The 21156-nt window shown below is 38.8% G+C and overlaps 1 protein-coding gene across 3 annotated transcripts in view; it reads right to left on the reverse strand.

Annotated features, from left to right (window-relative positions):
- Positions 1-18855, reverse strand: part of maco1b (macoilin 1b) — an 87435-nt gene extending 68580 nt beyond the window's left edge. The window contains exons 1-2 of one of the 3 annotated variants that reach the window (XM_041212622.1): positions 18811-18855; positions 18529-18650 (exon numbers count right to left, since the gene is read on the reverse strand). In XM_041212622.1, coding sequence (XP_041068556.1) covers positions 18529-18608 — 80 coding nt within the window. In that variant the 5' untranslated portion in view covers positions 18609-18650; positions 18811-18855. Of the gene's footprint in view, positions 1-18528; positions 18726-18810 lie in introns of those variants that run through there. The other 2 variants (XM_041212624.1, XM_041212625.1) reach the window with 2 other exon arrangements.
- Between the last annotated feature and the right edge of the window lie 2301 nt (positions 18856-21156).

The raw sequence follows: 21156 nt of genomic DNA on the forward strand, positions 1-21156 counted from the left end.
CGGAGAGATAGAGAGACAGAGAGGTGGAGGGGGGGGGTGGTGTGGTTGTAGGGACAAACAAGCAGTGATAGAAGCAGATCATCAAAAGATGTCAACGACAATAGTACAATAGAACACATAGGTGTTAAAGTTAAAGTTGGTGATATTATCTAAACGAATGTGCTAATTAAGAATGGATGGTAGGGCACTCAAGGTATAGCTCTAGTGGGAGGGTTTTTTTTATATAATGGAAATAGGTGGGAAAAGGAAAATCTTTATAATTTATTGGAAAAAAAAGGAAGGGGGAAACAGAAAGGGGGTAGGAATGGGGGAGGGAGCTCACGACCTAAAGTTGTTGAATTCAATATTCAGTCCGGAAGGCTGTAAAGTCCCTAGTCGGAAGATGAGGCGTTGTTCCTCCAGTTGGCCAGGTTGGACTTGTCCTGCTTTTTGTGCACAGGATACATTGCTGGGCAGCTGCCAGTGTTGTAGCTGTACTGGAACAGCTTGGCCATGGGTGCAGCTAGCTCTGGAGCACAAGTCTTCAGCCCTTTTGCTGGATTAAAGCCCATAGCCTTTGCAGTATCCAGTGCCTTCAGCTGTTTCTTGATATCAAGTGAAGTATGTCGAATTGCTGAAGACTAGCATCTGTGATGCTAAGGACCGCAGGAGGAGGCTGCAATGGATCATCCACTCTGCAGATTGTTGCAAATGCTACAGCCTTGTATTTTGCACGAAAGTGCTAGGCTCTCCCATCATTTAAGGATGGGAATATTGGTGGAACCTCCTCCTCCAGTTAGTTGTTTAATTGTTCACCACCATTCATAACAGGGTGTGGCAGGACTGCAGAGCTTAGATTTGAGCCATTGGTTATTCAATACCTCAGCCATGCTCTCTACCTCACAAAACAATATTTTTCTTTGTGAATATTTAGTTCATGGGCCACGTGTTTTAGAATATAATTTTTAGTTTCAGGAATTAAAATTTAACTGTAGAAAATGGTGTAAATGCAATTAAAACAAGCTTGGAGCCTATTACACTTAAAAGATTGGGGCCATGTTGCCGTAAGAGGTTAATAGCTAAAAAGGTAAAGGAATTAAAATGCTGGGCTTTAGAGATTGCCAGAACACCTAAAGAAATGAAAGTTCAAAAGTTGACCTAAGTTTGTTGAATAAAGTCAGTATAGAAGAAACAGAGCTATAAATCAGCAAATGGGCTTACTTAGCTAAGGAGCTGAAGTTGCGATGTCTGCAAAGCTTAGGGAGGTTCTCTGATTTCAATTTATCTGGGTGTTTGCTGAAAGAGTTAGTTGCAATTTGGACCTGATGCAGTTTGCAGCTCACTGAGATAAGTTAACCAAAGTACATGACATTTAGATAGACCTGCACTGTAAGCAGAGTAATGACTGTCATCATTGACCACGTGGATTGCAGGTGAGGCTTAATCCCAGTTTTTAGGAGAGAAACTGGAAGATTGCCTGGCTTGAAGCTAGTAGAAGAATCTACAGTGGGCCTCACAGTATCTTATTGTGAAAAATAATCAGCTGATTAACTTGGAAGTATTGGAAAAGTAACCAGTCCAAGGGACTGGGGCATTCGCAGTCAACAGATGACAAATGAAAGTTCTACCTCTGAGAATAGCTGGAGCTGAGGAGAATTTTCTAGAGGGCTGTGGCATACCTATGGTTGGTCCCTGCATAAGTAAATAACTTTTAAGATTGAGGTGTCTTATAAGACAATTCTTGGGGAAGTTAGAAGCAAACCAGAGTGCATAACATTGAGAGTTATAACCCGTATTGTTACATTAATAGTGCTTGTTGTTTAATTCTTTTGTGTATAATAAAGTTGGTGTTTTGATTTTTTTTAACGTGAAATCTTGAGGTGTAGCTCTATTGGTGAAAGCAAGGTGTTCAGATTTTGTTTTAAATGTTAATGGCCCCGAACCAGATTGTTACACTTCAACTGGCTCCACTCTTCCTTTGACTACCCTTTTATTCTTTGTGTGTTTACACAAGACTTCTGGAATCCCTTTTATGTTAGTCACTAATCTATTCTCAATCTCTCTGTTTATCTTATTTGTTTTTTAGACCTCCTCTGTGATTTCTATATTCAGCTTGGTTATCTATTATAATAGCGACCTTACAATTGTTATTAGCGTCCATTTTCGGTCTCATTTTCACATCTATGTCTTCAGTCATCCAAAGGACACTTCCTTTCCTTCTCATAGCAATGGATACCCGAAACATCTCTTCTTTGAAGGCTTACCACTGCTCAATTACTGTTTTGTCTACCAATTTTTGATTCCAATCCCCCAGAGCCAGATACTTTATAATAAAGTAAGCCTTTCTCCAATTTTACACTTGATTGTATACTGTCCTTTTTCATAAGCATTCTAAACCATACGATATAACGATCACTTTTTCCCCAAATGACCTCCCATTGAATCATGCACCATTTGTCCTACTTCATTCACCCAGATCCAGCACTCTTCATGGGCTGCAAACATTCTGACTGAGATCATTAATTTCCAGGGAGAAGCCCTCAAGGCACCTATGCCAGAGATGTGGTTACATCTCTCCAATAGAAAATTAGCCAACCCAATGATCAGCATTTCAAAAGATGTAAACATCTGGACCTGGACTTAACCAAACTAAGATTGCCTGGTCAGCAAGGTAATGTTTCTTCAGCATACTGTTTTCCCAATTCTTAATAAATGTCAATTGAGAGACTTGTTCATTGATAAAACAATAAAGATAATAGTGTATTTGCTTTGTGTTTCATGAAGGTTGCACGTGATCGATGTAATGAGTTTGTTCAGATTAGAGTTTTCAGCTAATGGGTCAACTATCTAGCTAATAACCATTTCAGAGTTATTTTCATCATAGAGTATCAGCAGTTTACTAAACAAGAAAGATTTGACCAAATAGTTATATTTTACATGTACATTAAACTTCACCAAAATTAATTCTCGAGTTGATCAAAGTTTTTCAGATTTACTCATCATCATCTCTATTCAAGCACAACAATAAAATTTTCTGTTTCTATTTCTAGTCTAATCACAACACCATTTGGCTAACAAAACGAATGAAGTATTTTTGTTTGAGCTACAATTCTATGGTTTATATAGAGGAATATTTACAGAAAAAAGGGTTAAAAATTCAGTCAGGGAATAAACGGGGCATTGCAGAGATAGAACATAGAAAACTGCACAAAAATTTAACTGGACAAAGACAACTTTATTAAGCGCCAAAAAATATGCTATAATCTTTGAAACATACCACACAAATAATAGGCAAGAAAATGGGAACAACCTTTTCTCATGTGTGTGCTGTGATAGTTTGCCTGGCAGTTAACCCATACAGTTAAAATAACATTGGCCAGAACTACAAACAAGACATTTAATTCTCTGTAACATAGATACTCAGTCCAAGTATATCAAGCACAAGTTGCACAACAGTGGCTAGGCAATGACCATTTCCAACGAGAGAATTCAAACATCGCCCCTTGTTGTTCAATGGCATTACCATCACTAAATTCCTCGCTATCAACATCCTGGGAGGTTACCATTGACCAGAAACTGAACTGGACTAAATACTGCGGCTACAAGAGCAGGTCAGAGGCTAGGAATAGTGTGACGAGTATCTCGCCTCCTGACTCCCTAAAGCCTGTCCACCATCTACAAGATACAAGTCAGGAGTCAGGAGTGTGATGGAATATTCCCCACTTGCCTGGATGAGTGCAGCTCCCGCAACACTCAAAAAGCTTGATACCGTCCTGCATAAAGCAGCCCACTTGATTGGCACCACATCCACAAACATTCACTCCCTCCACCACTGATGCACAGTAGCAGCAATATGTACCAACTACAAGATGCACTGCAAGGACACACGAAGGCTCTTTAGATAGTACCTGCCACCTAGAAGGACAAGGACAGCAGATAGATGGAAATACCCCTCCAGGTCACTCACCATCCTAACTTGGAAATATATCACCGTTCCTTCACTGTCATTGAGTCAAAATTCTGGAACTCCCTTCCTAACAGCACTGTGGGCGTACCTACACCATATGGACTGCAGTGGTTCAAGAAGGTAGCTCACTACCACCTTCTCAAAGGCAATTAGGGATGGGCAATAAATGCTGGCCCAGCTAGCGAAGCCCACACCCCATGAATGAGAAAAAAAAATTTCAAATAACCCAGTTTTAAGCATACAGAACCAAAAGTTGTGGTAACAAATCTTTGTACAATGTCGAGTATGGCACCAAACTATACTAGCAGTTCCAAGTCAATGAATGAGGCAGTTTAAGGCTTTCCCTAACAAGGCAAATTTCTGACAGACCTTTATACTCTTCATAAGTCTGCCTACTCTATTCATAACAATAGAATTCTCAGGATATCTTTGCCAAACAGATCATGCCTAAATGGTTAAATATGGAAACTCGTTACAAACTGAAATATATGTTATACTAATGTACTCCTATGAGTGTTCCATTTAAATGCCAAAAAGCTTCCAAGAAAATATTTTACAATGAAACTGTGCTTTTCCTAATTACATTAAATTTAGAAGAGGTGTCTCAGCTTATTTTTAATTGCAATTATCCAAAACTTAATATGTATAAGCTCAAAAACGACATACATTGAAACAGAAGACTGACATCCTCTACATTTCTACGTGGTTGAGTTTTGTGCACATTCAGGTGATGGATATTATCACTGGCTACTGGAATTTTTAGTTCTTCATACCCTTTCTTCTTCTCCTATCTGTTGCTTCCACCATGCCCCTCCCACATCTCTACTTAATCTTGTTGCACCTATTATTCTCTAAATCATCTACAGTGGCACAAAACACAATATTCAGGAGAAATCTCTTTAAATTTTCCCATTGACAGAGACAACTTTAATCTTAAGGTATCAAAGCTCAAAATAAAATCAGGGATTGGCACCAAAGTGCTTTTTATTACTTCAAAACCCAAGTTAGTCTCCAGCACATTTTATTTTCATGACTCTAGCCTGAACCTTCTGAAAAAGGTCAAATACTTAGACATTTGGCAAATGATTGTACACTCACAGCTCCAATCAGCTTTGTACGGCCAGTCATTAAGACGAGGTTTTGTGTACCGAATGGAAATTTTGTCTCAGACAACTGCTAATCCAGACAGTGCCCTTTCCCAAGATCTTCGCTGATAAGGACCAGATGTAAACAGGCGAATTACAACAAGCAGTGCTTAACACTACTGGTATCTGAAGCAGTTATGCTTTGTGGAATAAGATATCATCTGCACTTTCTAATAAAACCTCTACCAAATGTACTGTAATGGCAAGTGCTGCAGTTGCCAATTTATGGCAAAATAGCTTTTGAAGGCAATGATAGATGAGTCAGAAGCATACAAAAATTCACTTCACCACGTATGCTCTCCAAAGCATGGCTCCCTTTTAGGAATCTGTTCATAACAGCTGACAAAGAGCAGGAAACAACATTCCACTACTTCAGTTATGTGTTTTCAATATAACTCATAGCCTCATTTGAACATTGAGAGTGGGCATGAGCGGGCAGGGGAACGGGGAGGAACGAGACAGGTGGGCGGGGGAGGGAGGAGAGCGGAGGGAGGGGGAGAGCGGGAGCGGGGCACAGAGGGGTGGGAGTCGAGTGGGAGTGAATTGCATATGTATTTAGCACCTTTCAGGTCTCCCTGATATCCCTTAGAGTGAAGAGAAAAATGTACAGACAAAATCTCTCATTGCACTACTATAATATATTTCACCAAATTCATATTGAGCACAAAGTATTACACATTTAAAATTGCTGAAATTTTAAATGGCAACACTGACGAGAATAAAATCTTGCACACACCAACTTCCTAAAAACACTTTAGAATTCAGTCTTTGTCATATTCAATACCTAGAACATTAGACTTAATACTTGATATTTCATATGCTCAATTATTGGACAAAAGCATGATGCAAACATTGAGAGTTCAAATCTGATCAGCACAACTGATTGCACAGTTAAAAGGATCCTGGAGGTGAAGCATTCCCAGAGGTGCAGAGAACTGTTTTAGACTCCTAAGTACCAAACACTGGGGATTTATTTCACACTCAGACAGGATGCACCACACAGCAGAGCAGGATACACAGTTTATCCCAAGAGTAAAAGGTACATCTAAAATCCAAGCAAAGTAAACTCATGAGTAAATTCTGAAGTTCCTTCAATAACATAGATTACGTGGTCATTTTTCTCTGCCATTTGGGGGGCCCTGGTCTGTGAAAATTAGAAGCCGTAATTTCCTACATTATGATAGTCACTGCAGTTCAAAAAAATTTCCCCAAGATAGTTAAAGCTATTTACAATGATGCACAAAACATTCGTTTTCCATGTACTCAATACAACAGGTTTCTGGAGGCACATTAAGAATAACTGTTAGCTTTGGTGCTAGGGAGATTCAGAGTTCACTTGCAACCCCAAGAAGTTGTTACTGGGCAGCAAAAACCATTTTCCAAGCAGCCAGCTCAGATTATCAAGTAAACCTGTGAGCATTGCTGGTGGTTGTAATTGCTGGTACTATATCTGCCACAAGAGGTTTGTGATTTTCAACAGTAGAAAAGGCACTGATAATGTGCAGGGTAAATGGAGGGTAACACTGGAGACAGCAAATATGCTGTTGACCAGTAGAATTGGTAATATCTATTGTCACCTTAAGGCTAGGGAGTGTCACTTGAATACCTGTTGACTGAAAAGATTAGATCCTAATGTTCACCAGCTGTTTTATTGTGATATGACCCAGTACCAATCTTCCCCAGTTGAATTCACTCATGTGCAGGCTATACAAAGAAACAAAGTCCTATGTTGATGGGCTAGTGGCAAAGTATTAGATGTAGCACTGTCATGTGGTGTAACTAGAAATTTGGTGTTGGCCTTTAAGGCAAACACTACCAACAGCACCCAAGATAGTAGGGAAGTTCCATCCAGAATCACAGTGCTCATTTTGTGAAGGTACGAGAAAGAATACCCTAAATATTAGTCCTACTAGAATACCACAGCTGATAAGTCAGTCGAAACTGTATTCAATAGCTGATAAAACATTAATGATTCCAGAACAAAGATTATGCAAACATAATCAGAAAAGGTATGAAGGAACAGTTCTATGAGTGACTCTTAGGGCACTATTTCTAAAACTCCTGAAAAGGATAACCTTCTCAAGAATGACACTAACGTCAACCTTAAGGTGACATGGTCAATTACCACCTAGTGTGGAGCAATTGATTACATTTTAAGATATAAAAATAATAAACTTCCATTGCTCAGAATAAACTATCTAAAATGCAAATCTGTCATATCAAATGCAATCTTTCACTTATCTATGCAGTGGTAGGTGCTTTGATTATATCCTCAAAACACTGGCTATTGACTATGTCATTACTCAGCAACAAGACAAGCCACCAAAATCATTAAAGCAATCCATGTTAGGCTGAACATCACAAAATTAAACTCAATTTCTTCAACAAAATGCAAAATCTAAACCAACAAAATTGTTTTTGATCAATGTCGCAAAGATCCAAATTCCAAAATTAAGCTACGTAACAAGATCAATCATCAGGACCTAATAGACACCAGAATAGGAGGAAACTGATGTTGAGTTCGAGAGGATCATTTAATGCAACACTCATTAAGATGCAGAAGGCATCATGCGCTTTAATCAAAAAATTAATCAAAAAGCTTTTATCAAACCAATCCTAGTACCTTATGCTGAGGCTGCCAGTTCTCAACATGAAAAGTCAGGGAATATGCATTAACATCTTTGTCAATCCGAATTTGATGATTATGAAATTACACCACAATAACTTGTGCAGGATATTTCAGACTAATTGATGATCAATGGAATATACACAGTATTAACAAAAGTTCAGAATACAGTTGTGCGAATCAGATTTCTTACAGCAAGCAAGCTTTTCAACTTTATTTGACTGTGGAACCAAGGCGAGGTTAGTGAGGAGGTCATTCACAAACTACTGGTTATTGATAAATATATACTTGAAATTGGAGGTCAGTTAGCTTAGATGTGGTTCAAAATAATGCCAAGAGTGCAGGTTTGATTCCTGTTCATGAAGCATCCGCAGACAAGGACCAGAGAGAGAAAAAGAATACTTGAAGCGGCGCATAAAATCTGCAATCAACTGTGAATAGGAGTGATAGTGTTGGAGAAATACAGGCTTAGACAGTTAACTCCTGGAAAACTGAAAGAATGAGACTGGAGTGAGCTAGGTATCAGTGTAATGAACAAAATTCAGGTGTTTCCTTTTGTTTTGCCTGTGATCAATATAATTGTGTGTGGATGTATGTATTTTCTTACCTTCCAAGTGGTTGGTTCAATTTTAATTAATCAGCAGAAAACTTTTGTACATTTAAAAATGAAGAAGGATTTTTAAATTTCTCACACATTCGCCCCACAGGTTAATGAAAACTTAGCAAATCAAATCACAAACACAAATTAGATACAGATGAAAGCAAAAATGGTAATTATAATAATGAAATTTAACTCAGTCTTTATTTTGTTGCAGACCTCATGGTCCTTAGATGAGTTGATATTTTAGTTGGAGTGAAGGTCTTGAAAAAAGCAGAGATTTCTCAGGGTTGATTTCTCAGGTGAACTTGAAGTTGGAACAGATAATAGGAGTCTTTGTCTTTCAATATATTGTTGTTGGGTACCTTGGCTGCTTAGTTGACTGCTGCAGTCTGACGGCTTTTGATGATGTTCCTGGACGCTGATGGAAATCTGCTCTGAATCCAGTTTGAATTCTGCTATATCTTTTTTAGCAAGGAGAAAAGCCGGCCACTTTATCATATGACCTCACATGAAGTGCCAAGTCATTTTCCAAATAAGGTGTTGTAGTAATTCAATAAGCAGTCTGCCTTGTGGTTCTGGCACCTGTGGTTTCAGTCAGCCAAAGGTCTTTGTATTTGAGATGCACCAGGATATTACAATTAAGGTGTCAATGGAGTTTTGATTACCTTTTAGTCTGACAAATATTGAGTCAATATCAGAAAGAGTGTCCTCCTTGTTCTTTCTGGAGACAAGATAGCTTCTTAATCCACAAAAGACATCTGGTGATCCTTGGAAGCCACTTTGATTTGCAGTCTTTTAAAATATAGCTTTAAAGATTTGTGACATCACTTACCTCAACTTCTTATAGTTTGAAACCAGTCCTATGATAAAGTGCTCGGCAATTTTCAGCTGTACCACCTTGTGCAAATCAAATGACTGGACAACTTTTTCAATTGCAATGTATTAAAATGTGGACAATGAAACAACACAAAATGCTAATAGAAGCACAGGTCAGCTTATGGATAGGACATGACTGGATAGATGACACCATGTCCAAGCCAAGTTTTATGCAGAGAGCTAAAGTGAGGCAAGTGTTTGTGCACTGGGTGGGTTTTGCTCAGCAGATTGAAACGCAACCTAGCGCACATGGGAATGTCACAAAGGGCTAGGACATGCTTGCAGTAGACTAAGCCGATATTTAATACTCAGAAATTGAAATGAAAGGTTTATATTTAAATAGTGCCCTTGCTCTTCTTCAAAAAAGTGCAGTGTGACCTTTTACATCCACCTGAGAGGGCAAACAGCAACAGTTTAACATATCCAAAAGATGGTATCTGCGACAGTGCAGCACTCCCTGGGTGCTGCACTGGAATGACAGTCTTGATTTTTGTGCTCAAGCCTTGGAGTGGGTCTTGAACCCACAACTGACACAGAGGTGAGCCACAGTTGGCGCAGTCAACAATATGATCAAAGAAAGTTGCTGCAGGAATATTAGGAGCAACAAAACCAAATGCTCAAAATGAGGGCAACCATATGTTTCATGGATTTGACAGCACAGCCATGAGTGAGTCATTAACAAATGAATAACTCACGACCTGTCATCTTCATAGTCAAAGGATTATAGAGCAGAGTTAACTTATGAATGTCAAAAGGGAAGGAAGATTAGAGAAAAGAGCTAGAGGCAAAATCATTTGGAACAGTAAAAGAACATTTAAAAATATAAATAGGCAGCATTTTTTCCCCCTGTTTTTACTTTTCAGGCAAGTTTTTGGGAGAAGGCTAGCTTATTTAGCTGTTAGTCATACCAAATTTGGTAACGGGATTGTAACAAATCCTTTTCTGGTCTTTGAAGGTTCATACACTTTGCATTTGAAAGAAGAGGGTGCGAGTCCATGTTTATTTGTATAGAAACAATGCCAAGGAAAGCTTTGAACTGCATCAGCATCAAAATCACATCATAATGCGTTGTTATAATTTACAGTAGAACACTTGTCCATACTAATAGCTCCAGAGTGTAATTCTGAACTATTGCGGCAATCTCTTTTTCCAACACCTCCCCCCCCGCCCACCTCCTAGGCAAAATTGTTGTTCTTGGGTAGCTGGTGACACTGTCAGTTACCTTCATTGCCCATCCTCCTTGATGGTGGTAAGCTTTATCCTGGAACCAAAGCAGACCTTGTGTTGATGGAGCTCCCTCAATGATCTCAAGTAGGACTGTGATCCAACAGCAATGAAGGAATGGCGATTTACATATAATTTGGGATGGTGTTAATAATTTACTGCTATGGCCCTCCTTGGTAATGGAGGTAGAGGCGAGAGAGGTGCTATTTAAGTGCATCCTATGGATAACTAGTACAGTTGCCTCTATACAGTAGTGGTAGATAGAGTTCAGCACCAAGGCAACGATCAAGTACACCGCTATGTCCTGGGTGGGGCCAAGCTTATTAAATATTGTTACTGCTGCACGTTAAATATTCTCTGACACTTCTGACTTGAGCCTTGTAAATGGTAGAGAAGCCTCAGGGGTCAGACAGTGAGTCACTCATAGTACTCATTCTCCATGCTGACAATGTTGACTTGACTGGTTCAGCTTAGATTCTGGACAATGATATACCATGCCACCACTGCTCTCCCCACCTCCAATCAAGGAAGTTGCCAGTGAGGATCCTGGCAATGGAATGATAAAGGTCAGGGAAGGTTATTGGACTTTTTCTTATTGGGCAAAGCCATTGTCAGGTCCACAAGCATCAAGTTCATGACACAATTACCTGTCACTCTCCTGTCCTTGGAGATGCTGCAACCTACAGGGTATGGACCAAGAGCTAGAAAGTGGGATTGGGTTGGGTAGTTCTTTCTCAGCCAATTGAGGCAAGATGGGCCAAATGATTTCTTTCTGTATTGTAAATTTTCTACATTTCTATGATGTTGACCAGGTTCCAATGCATGTTAGCATGGCTTATTTCATTATAGGACCAAAACTCTAAAATTGTGAGCAAGCCCCCCCCCCCTCCGATTTTCTAACAGGGAAGCCATTAAGGAAGGAGCTAAAAATGGTTACACCGAGATGTGCCCTGAGGAAATCCAGCAATGATAATCCAGGGCTGCAAGGATTGACCACCAAACACAGCAATCTTCCTGTGTCAGGTATGACTCCAGTGGCAGAAGGATTTTTGCCCCCGACATCAGCTTTGCTAAAGCTCCTTGGTGCCATAATCAAATACTCCCTTGATGCCTCTTCTCTAGCGTTCAGTGCATGTCCATTCTTCAATCAAAGCTGTACTAAGATTTGGAGCAGAACGATCCAAATGCACCCAGAACTGAGCACTACCTCTCCAGGTTACTTTTGAGGTACATATCCCTGATGGCTCCTCCCATAACTCTGATGATTGGTCAATTACTGCTTTATTGGTCTCTTCCCCAGTTTAGGCTTGCTTTGCTTTTTTGTGGATGGGGCATTGTCAGATAGTTACCAGTGTCATGACTAGAAGCCAGCTTTATCTGGTTCGTATATATTCACATTTACAGCAGTGATTTTGTTAGGGCCCATTGCAGTCATTGCATACAGTTCACTTAGCCACTGAAAATCAATTGGAGTGAACTGAATTGGTTGGAGATTGGCAGCTAAGGTAATGGGATGGCTGAATTTAATGATGGAGACAGGATTGGGTCAGTTGCAATACTTCCCATAGTTGAAATGTCCACCAACGCTCATTAGGCTTACAAATGAAAACAACCCCATGAGATACCAGACAGCTTCATCTTAGAGATAGGGTCAGAGCAGAAAAGTCAGAAAAGAATAAAGGGCTGTAGGCATTGGGATTTTAAAAGCTGGGAGTGTTGTTGTCAATATAAAACAATAATTTCCAACAGTAGGCTTCTGAGGAGAATGCTGGTATTCAAAGAATAAACTGCACATCAGGTGTTTTGAATTGAATTTGTAAAGCAGAATACTGGGACTCAGTTCAGCTGAGCCGGCCAGGCTTGTGTCCATCATCCATCACAGCTTTAATATTGTGCCCGAAGTTTAGAACTTGGCTACAATGGAAGCCTCCCTAACAAGTCAACCAATCACTTCACTAGACCGAGAAAGTATGATAGTATGTTCAGTGAAACTTTTCAGATGTGGAAACTGTTTAAAAAATACCAGAAATATTGCATTTTATCTGCAAGGATAGCCATTTCAGTATACTTACAAATCAGAAAATCCTTTTAATGTGCCTGTGGTATCAAATTGGTCATATGAATTGCTGGGACAATCTTTTACTTTCCTCTGTCTTTTGGAAATGTTAAATCTACTGTGCCCTTCAGCTGCTGCTTTTTAGTTTATACAACGTGAGCAAGATAAAGAGCAAGAAACAATAAAGGAGTAAATGAATAAAATGAAATACTTTAATAAAAACAGAAAATGCTAGGAAAAACTCAGCAGATCTGGCAGCATCCGTGGAGAGAGAAACAGAATTAATGTTTCCAGTCTGTATGACTCTTCTTCAGAGATGCTTTGATTTGTTGGCTTGGGATTCTTATCAAATGGCTTCTATAAATTAATTTTATGTAACAGGGCCGTACATCATTGTATAATGTGTTAAGAATTACCTTACATCCAGAAGAGAATTCACAAAATATCTTAAAACATGCAATTCTGTAGGATACAGCAAAAGCTTATTTCTAGAAACCACAATAGAAATATGGACAGGGACTGCCGAAGGGCACTTTACAAAATAGCAAAAGGATATTGGTCCAAAGTGTGATATTAACATTAGAAATTGGCATCCATATATTACATGCTCTTACTGACAATGCAGTAAATAGTAAACACAATAACTGTGCCCCATAAAAGAATGTCCACACGAATACTAAAAGAACATATTTCAGTCACTGTTAATCAGGGTCATTATATAATTCAAGAGCAAAGTATTGCAGATGCTGGAAATTTGAAATAAAAACAAAAATGCTGGAGAAACTCAGATCTGACAGCTCAGTTCTGATGAAGGGTCACCAACCTGAAATGTTAGGTCTGTTTCTCTCTCTGCAGATGCTGCCTAACCTGCTGAGTAGTTCCAGCATTTTCTGTTTTTATTTCAGATTTCCAGCGTCCGCAGTATTTTGCTTTGGTTTTACTGTATCATTCTATTCTACCAAATATAAATTAAAATAATTTAGTTTCACAACTTAACTCCACACACAAAATATAATACAGATGCCCAGAAAACAAAAATTCATTTCAAGTAGCATAGGAGGCAACATTTTAATTCTATTTGACACAGTATAAGAGCGTAGCAACAACTGTAATATGACAAGACAACAGCTAATGAGTTAATGTGTTAACTCAGCACTAGTGATTAAATTGTAAGAGAACTAATTTAGGACCCCAGCTCATACTGAAAATGGCACAAATAAAGACACCTGCAAGCAAGAAACAATAAAAACAGATTTTGTGTAATGAAAGGCACATGATATAATTGGGACAGACTCAAACAACTTTCTTTATTATTGGTGCAACTAATTTAATTTTATTGCACCTTCATAGTATTTAATTCATGTAGCAACACATGAACGTAAACAGCTGTGCATCTGGAATTTCTTAAAATCTCATATTTGAAAGAAAAGATGGTAGAACCAGCCAATCACACCCCTTACAAAAACAGAATCATACCATTATCATGCAATCTTATAGGGAGCCATTCAGCCCATCTTGTCTCTGAAAAAACTATCCAAGCAGTTCCACTGTCTGTTCTTGCCCCATAGCCCTGCAATTTTTTCCCCTTTCAAGTGTATTTCCAGTTCCCATTCAGGCACTACATTCCAGGCCATAACAAATCGTTGTGTAAAAGAATTCTTCCTCATCTTCCCTCTGGTTCTTTTACCAATCAACTATGTTTGTTACTTTTGTACCATCTGCCAATACAATATGGATAGATAAAAAAAGTCTAATACAAGAAATTTACATAAACAGATTTAAGAAAGGGGTCAATAGTCTTGCATGTCAATAAATAAGAATAAAAAAATCAAGGCTTTGTTAAAACCTGCATGAGAACAATTTTCCATTCCCTGCCAAATTTGATAAAAATTAGATTTGTAACAGGTTAAGTTATCGAGAGAAGGTATTGATGGAAGATTTAACATTTTAACAAAGTCTGACTTGTTTCTAAAAAATATTAGAACAAAAACCTACAATACGCTCCATTGCTAGGCCCATCATTTCAGAACCATGCTACTGTGGGAAAACTGCATTTATGGGCCCGATCTTGCTGCACCAGGGCATTTCGTGGTGTAGCCTAGTAGACTGCCTTTTGCACTTTTCATCTCAGTAATGTTTTGCACTGTAACTTGCTAGAAGTGTGAGCTCATAAAAGCATAGCAAGGGCAATGAAACATCTTGGAGCACAGTGAAAGGCAGGTCCAACAGTCTATTAAACAATGATATTTAAGGATTACGAAAGAAACAGGAACACAGGAGGGTGAATTAGAATCAAATCAGGTATAGAAAGGGAAAGAGGAAAAGAGGTAGATTAGGAGAGAAAAAAGATTAAAAAAAGGAAAAAAAATTGTAAAAATTAAACATTATTTTTACACCCTTAACAATTAACTACATGAAAGAACAGTTCAAATTTTCCTTTTTCTGGGCCAGAGGGGTTGATTGGCATTATATTAGCAAATATCACTTGTTAAAAAGGTACTTATGCTAAGTTCCGGCTCCTACTTTCTGTGGTAAGCTTAAAAGGGAAATTAATGTGCAAATCCCACAACTGCTTCAAAGAAATAGAAGCCAAGGGCATGATGTTGCTTATGCAAAATACAATTCATGATTTACCTCTCAATCCCCAAACTCGCTGATCAATTAATAATGATGTGCATCGTTAACATAGTTTTTTTTCCACCTAGGTCCAGCCCCATACATTTACAGCCATATTTTTCTGACAGTTTGCATTACAAGCAGGAAAGGGCATCTCACTATTGGTCTCAATGTGTTTCAATGGACCAAATGGAGTGGGTGCTAACTATTCTATTCTGCATGTCGAGTAAACTACAAACAGCCTGTAGGCCAGATTTTCTTCATACATTTTTCTGTAAAATTTATATTAACAAATATATATATTAAGTATATTAACAAAGAAAATGCACAAAATTACAGGTCAGAAACCTAACTGATTTAAATTTGTTCCAGCCTGAGGTTAACAAGTTAAAAGCTTCAACATATGTTTACACAGAAGTTGAAAAGGCTAACTATCAACTAAGATTCAATACAGCATAGTAATATGACAGGAGGAAAATGAAATGATCTGTACTCGTGCTGAATGATATTGTAAATTGGATGGAATAAACAATTTTCTGTTCTCCATGTACACGAATAGGCAATGACAAAGCGCTGAAATAACCTGATGTATCTCCCTATGTGGGGATCCCAGATATGGCTCTCAATGTCATGGCATGCCAATGATGGATTACAATTTTTAAATATCTCAACTAAGAACTGTTACAATGAAAACTGACAAGCTAGCACCTTTGTACTTGCCATTGTGTGGATACTGTTAGCGAGTGAGTTTGCAATTCAAAGCATACCACAGAATTTGAATTTTAAAGACTTGAAACAAATTTGCATTGCATTATTGCGGATATCATGGTGTAATCACTGCACAACAATATAGATTTCAAACAGTTAATCACTTTGCTATCAGTGCAGTACCAAAAAGCCTTCTGTATCTGTGTGCCTTGTCAGGTATAAAAATTAGATTCAAATTTCCTTTTAGCTAACCCCGACTTTTAAGCGTTATTAAAGTATTTATTTTACAGCAGCTTTATTGGGTAACTTGTAAATTAATCTTATGTGAGTATTATTCATTCCAAACACCAAAAGAATCCAACCAATATTATATAATACTGCCATCAAGGAGTATTTTGGTCAAACCTACTAAGTGCATTAGTGTCAATGAAATAAATAGGCAGGGCTTCACAAGATTACTGCTGATGATTTTTAGGGTGCCCTCACACACCAACTTTGCTATCAAACTGTAGACTGCAATAAAAATGGGGTCTTCTAAAATTCAGATAGAGGAAGGGAAGAGGCAACTGAAAAGTTGTTTCTTTTTTTAAAAAACATTAGGTTGACAGAACATTTTTGTCCCAATTTGTGTAACGTTAACCATATAATGGGCTAGGCCACCAATTACATGAGAAAGATATGTAAACTGTCACTTCTAGCTTTAACTACATTGGATCTAACTGAATTGCAGGTCATCAGACTTCAATCTTTTCTTTTCTAGACTTGCACTGTTATTTTCAAGCACTGAAATGGGGCAGTAAAGAAAGCATGAACTGTAACTTTCTCCTTCCTACTTCAATACATTGCTGCAGTTTCTAACTGTTCCCAAATAAAACTTGTTTCTCATTAACAAAATATGAATTGTAACTTTACTTCCAACAGGGATCAAATTTTACTCTGAGATGATATCAAGCCACCAGCACCGTTAACCTACAATTTCAACAACATTACATTACTGCCAATCAGCTGTTCAAAGAATCCACTCAGATTTTTGAAGGCTTAATTAAATATTAACATCCACATATGTAGTGTAAATATTTAACTGCAAAAATACAATTAAAAAGCTATCAGTTGAAAGATCTCATTTGTTGACAACAGCCTCTCAACTCTTACCCTAAAAGTGCAGGTCAGAGTTTCAAGGACATTAAGTGTCACCTTTGTCAGTGGTAACAATCTCAGAGTCAGAAGGCTGCGGATTCACGCCCCACTCCAGAGACTTGAGTACATAATCCAAACAGACTCCAATGCAGTCCTGAGGGAGTGCTATACTATCAGAAGTGCCATCTTTCTGATGAGACATAAAAATGACATGCCACATGACCTCTCACGTGTACATAAAAGAGCTTGCAGCACTATTTAAACAGGGGAGTTCTCCTGATGTTCAGGCCAACATTTATTCCTCAACCAATGCCCCTAAAAAAATCTAGTCATTCACTTGACTACTGTTGTGTGATCCTGCTGTGCACAAATTGGCAGCCATTTATCCCTACACTTGACAATAACTATATTTCAAAAATACATCATTGGTTGTGAGTTATTTAAGTTCAATAATACAGGCTTGGAGCATTGCAGTTCTGTCACATACAACAATGTTTGATTGTAAATAATCATTTGGATAAATAAAATTACAAAGAATCAGGATTTCTAATTCGTAGCATTGTCAGGTAACCTCAATTTTACCAATTTTTAAAATTAAAAGCATTTTATTACTTTTGAGTGGCAAGAATAAGTAGCAAAATATAAAGTGAGGAAATGGGACCAAAAAAAACCAAATAAATAGATTTCATGGTCCAATTTCCACACCCCAAAAAAGGAAAATGAAGAAATTGAAACAAGACACTTTTACATAAGTGAGATTAAAATTCCAGAAAGTTATGGCGGTCAACAACAATGACATCTATAACCAATTACACAGGTCTTCCCTGCACAAAACACCAACGATGTCCAAAACCATATTTAAAATGATCTAACTTGGCTAGAGCAGAAAGTGACAGCATACATAAAACTGGGGAGAAAGAATAGGCAAGGTAGGAGGGAAGAAACTTGTCCACTGAAATAATCAAAGAAAAATAGTATAGTTATGAGCATTCCAGAAGAGTTTACTACCTTTCCAAGAACCAACGTGAAGCCCTATATTTTTTTAAAAATGTAATATAGAATATTTTTTCAAAATTGAGCACAGTAATTTCCAGTTATGCATCACGTAAACTTCAAAAATATTCTACAATTCAGTTCAGGAGTGCATTAGAACCCTAGCTGGCAGGTCAGAGACCATACCATGACAGTTCTGACTGAAGTATCTCAGAGCAGCAACATCTCACTGCTTTCATTATAATGTCACCAGAAACAGCAGCCCAACAAGAGACAAGCACTTGGTTGTAAACTCCTCTTTTTTTTTTGTTTGAGACGCGTTTCACAAAGAAACAAAGGGAGCAGTTTTCCAGAACATCCTAAATAAGAAAATAATGCTGCTTCCCCACGCCAACACCACCCCCCACCCCCCCCACATCTCTATTACGCGAGTCCCAGGCTTCTGTGCGGCCTAGTCAGGAGGAAACACCCAGAGCCAGCGCCACCAACACTTCCCCTCAGTGGAACAGGGGCGAATGGTCACTTGTTTTACAAATTATGATTATTATTAAAACGTTTTCAGTTGTCGAAGGTTTGCATTTTGTGTTTTCTTTTTGTTACCTGCCGTATATCCCCTCAGTGATTCTGTTCCGTTTTAACGGCCTCCTGATCTTGCTGCAATCAGCATTGCGCCTCTTCATTGTCCTTCGCTGCCTTTCCCTTCTTCAATACAGTTTCCTCCTCTTTTTTTAAATAATTTTAACATAAAAATGGAAAAAAATAAATTAATTTGGAATAAATTTAAATTTTGAAAATAATATTTCCCCCCCGGTCCCCCCCCTCCTCACTCTCCATCCGCTTTCTTCTCCTTTCAAACAAAGAATTAAATCAAATGAAACCAACCCCTTTCGGTCCAAGCCAATATTTTTTCTGTCTCTGTCTCTTGGCTGGCGGAGGGGAGGGGGCGGGACTTAGGCCGCTTGTCTACATTGATCACTGTGAGTAACACGGCCGGCTGGCCAATAGGGGCCCACTCCTTTTGATTGCCACACCTAAGCGCCTATCAGAGCCGGAGGCACCCGTACCAGGTAGCTGTCAATCATCCAGGGTGACCCAATAGACGGACGTAAAGGGCGGGCACTTTGAGACGTCAAGTTGTCGGGGAGAGAAAGACGGAGAAATCACGCAGGCGCGCTGACTTCAAAGCGTCACACAAGCTTAGTGGGCATGATTGGCGCAGCGTCTGAGTAATCGCCGCCTCTCTGATGGTGTCAATCAAACGCGCCAAACCAATTGATGACAGCCGAGAGGGCGGGAGGATTTAACAAGCAGCAGCCAGGTTAGGTTGTAGTGTATTTGGGAGGCGCATTTCCCGGGGAGTGTGCAGAGGCTTCCACGTATGCAGGTTGTGCCTCAAGTTACAGGCCAGGGTTGTAGGGCGAAAATGCAGTGTTGTATACAGCAAAATTAAATTGAATTCGTTCCCTTAATAGGAATGAATATTCATGCAATGGTTTGCTACAGTGAATTTATAAATAATTTATTATGTTGAACTATCACACCAGAATCTGATCCAGAAGTGGCTTCGCAGCATGTGTCGAGCAAATACAGATGCTGGAACCTTTGTCAAAAGCAGTCTTGCAAACTACTTTTATTCACCAAATACTTGGATGTTTTTTCACAATTGAACTTAAAGCATAGGATAGTTTTTTTTCAAAAATGTGATAACATCTGACGTAATTGTAGATATTCCAACTCAACCTTATTTTGAAGTTGACACCCACATTTCCAAACCATTGCGTTTGCTTTTTAATGTGGCAATGCTCATAGGTAGTTTCTGGCGTGGAATGCAGTGTTCTACATCAGCTACTTGAGCTGATGCCACATCTTTCTTTCGTAGCAATTGTTGCTGACTTCGCTGGGGATGGGCAGACCACCAAAGCTGAATTTGGACTTGTTCTGTGTGTGCTGTTTCAGGATTGTTTTGTGCATTCTGAATTGTGACTATTTAAATAACAGAGGTCACAGCTTTGTCACTGTGGCGCCATGTGATTATTTTGGATGCACCTAATATGCATATCCATGCCAGGAAGTTTAGGATTCCCTAAGCAGCCATTATATGGTTTCCCATGAGATTTTTAAAATGCTTTTCTCTCTATTGCAAGTCAACTCGTCTGTTATTCTTGTAATGTGTGTCTGTTGCTCCTTGTTTCACTGCATCAGTAGCAATTTACTTAACAATTTTCTATGTATTTTCCCCATTAATGTTATCCTCTCTGTCTTTTTCTATCTTTGTTCTCTTTCTGGAGCCAGAAGTGGCTGAGGAAATGAGTACAAAGCAGCTGGAGTCAGCACCAGACAATAAGGAGTGGTAAAATCATCAGCATGAACATGCGCTTGGTCTGCTGTGTTTGCACATATTTTTCGCATTTATCATTTGCACATTCTTCACTTGAGGGCCTGAAAAATGTTGGGATGAAATTTAGCTCGTCCTTGATTACGGAGTTGTGGGAAGATGTGGGGCCAATGATTTGATTGGAAAAGTATAAAGGAAACTTTTGAGGAAGTTGGAAAAAATTTAGTGAATGATGGAATTTTGTATTTATTAATTATGTAATACACTGGATGAGAAAATATAATACTGGCTCAAAAAGTCAGCATTTATTTTCAAATGATCTGATTGGTGCAAGGCATCACCTGGCTAGTGATGTAACATCAGAAACAGATCCAGGATGTGTTGAACAGAGACTACTGGAAACAAGGCACCCAGGAACTTCCAAATGTGTGTTAGCTGTATAGGGACAGATAAGCATAAGCCTCTTTCCAGAGGCATCTCCTTCTGAGTTCTGGAGTTACATGATTTGACATCACTGATGATGTATACTAGCTATTAGCATAATAGCAATTAACCTTTTATACTACATCTCTCCCAAGTCTTTAAGTCTATTTGTTAACATTAACTATTTACACATCCTACTACACCCCTCCCCAGCCCCCACAGTCTCTTGCACCAGTGGCAGCAATCTCCAACTATGTTCTCAGCTCTCTTAGTGTATGTGTAAGGTCCTGTGTATTCTTCCTGGAACACACTTGAATCAGTAGACAGATTCCTGATCCTGGTGTACAGTGTAAAGGTGATCATCTGTTCTCTGTTTCTTCTTCTTTGTACCCCCTTTGGAGGTCATGCTGCCGGCTGCTCTTTCTCGAAGAGATGACACCTGGTCAGCTTCTGTTAAGGTTTGTATAGCT

The sequence above is a fragment of the Carcharodon carcharias genome, chromosome 19 (assembly GCF_017639515.1).
Source record: "Carcharodon carcharias isolate sCarCar2 chromosome 19, sCarCar2.pri, whole genome shotgun sequence".
In the NCBI taxonomy this organism is placed as follows: domain Eukaryota; kingdom Metazoa; phylum Chordata; class Chondrichthyes; order Lamniformes; family Lamnidae; genus Carcharodon; species Carcharodon carcharias.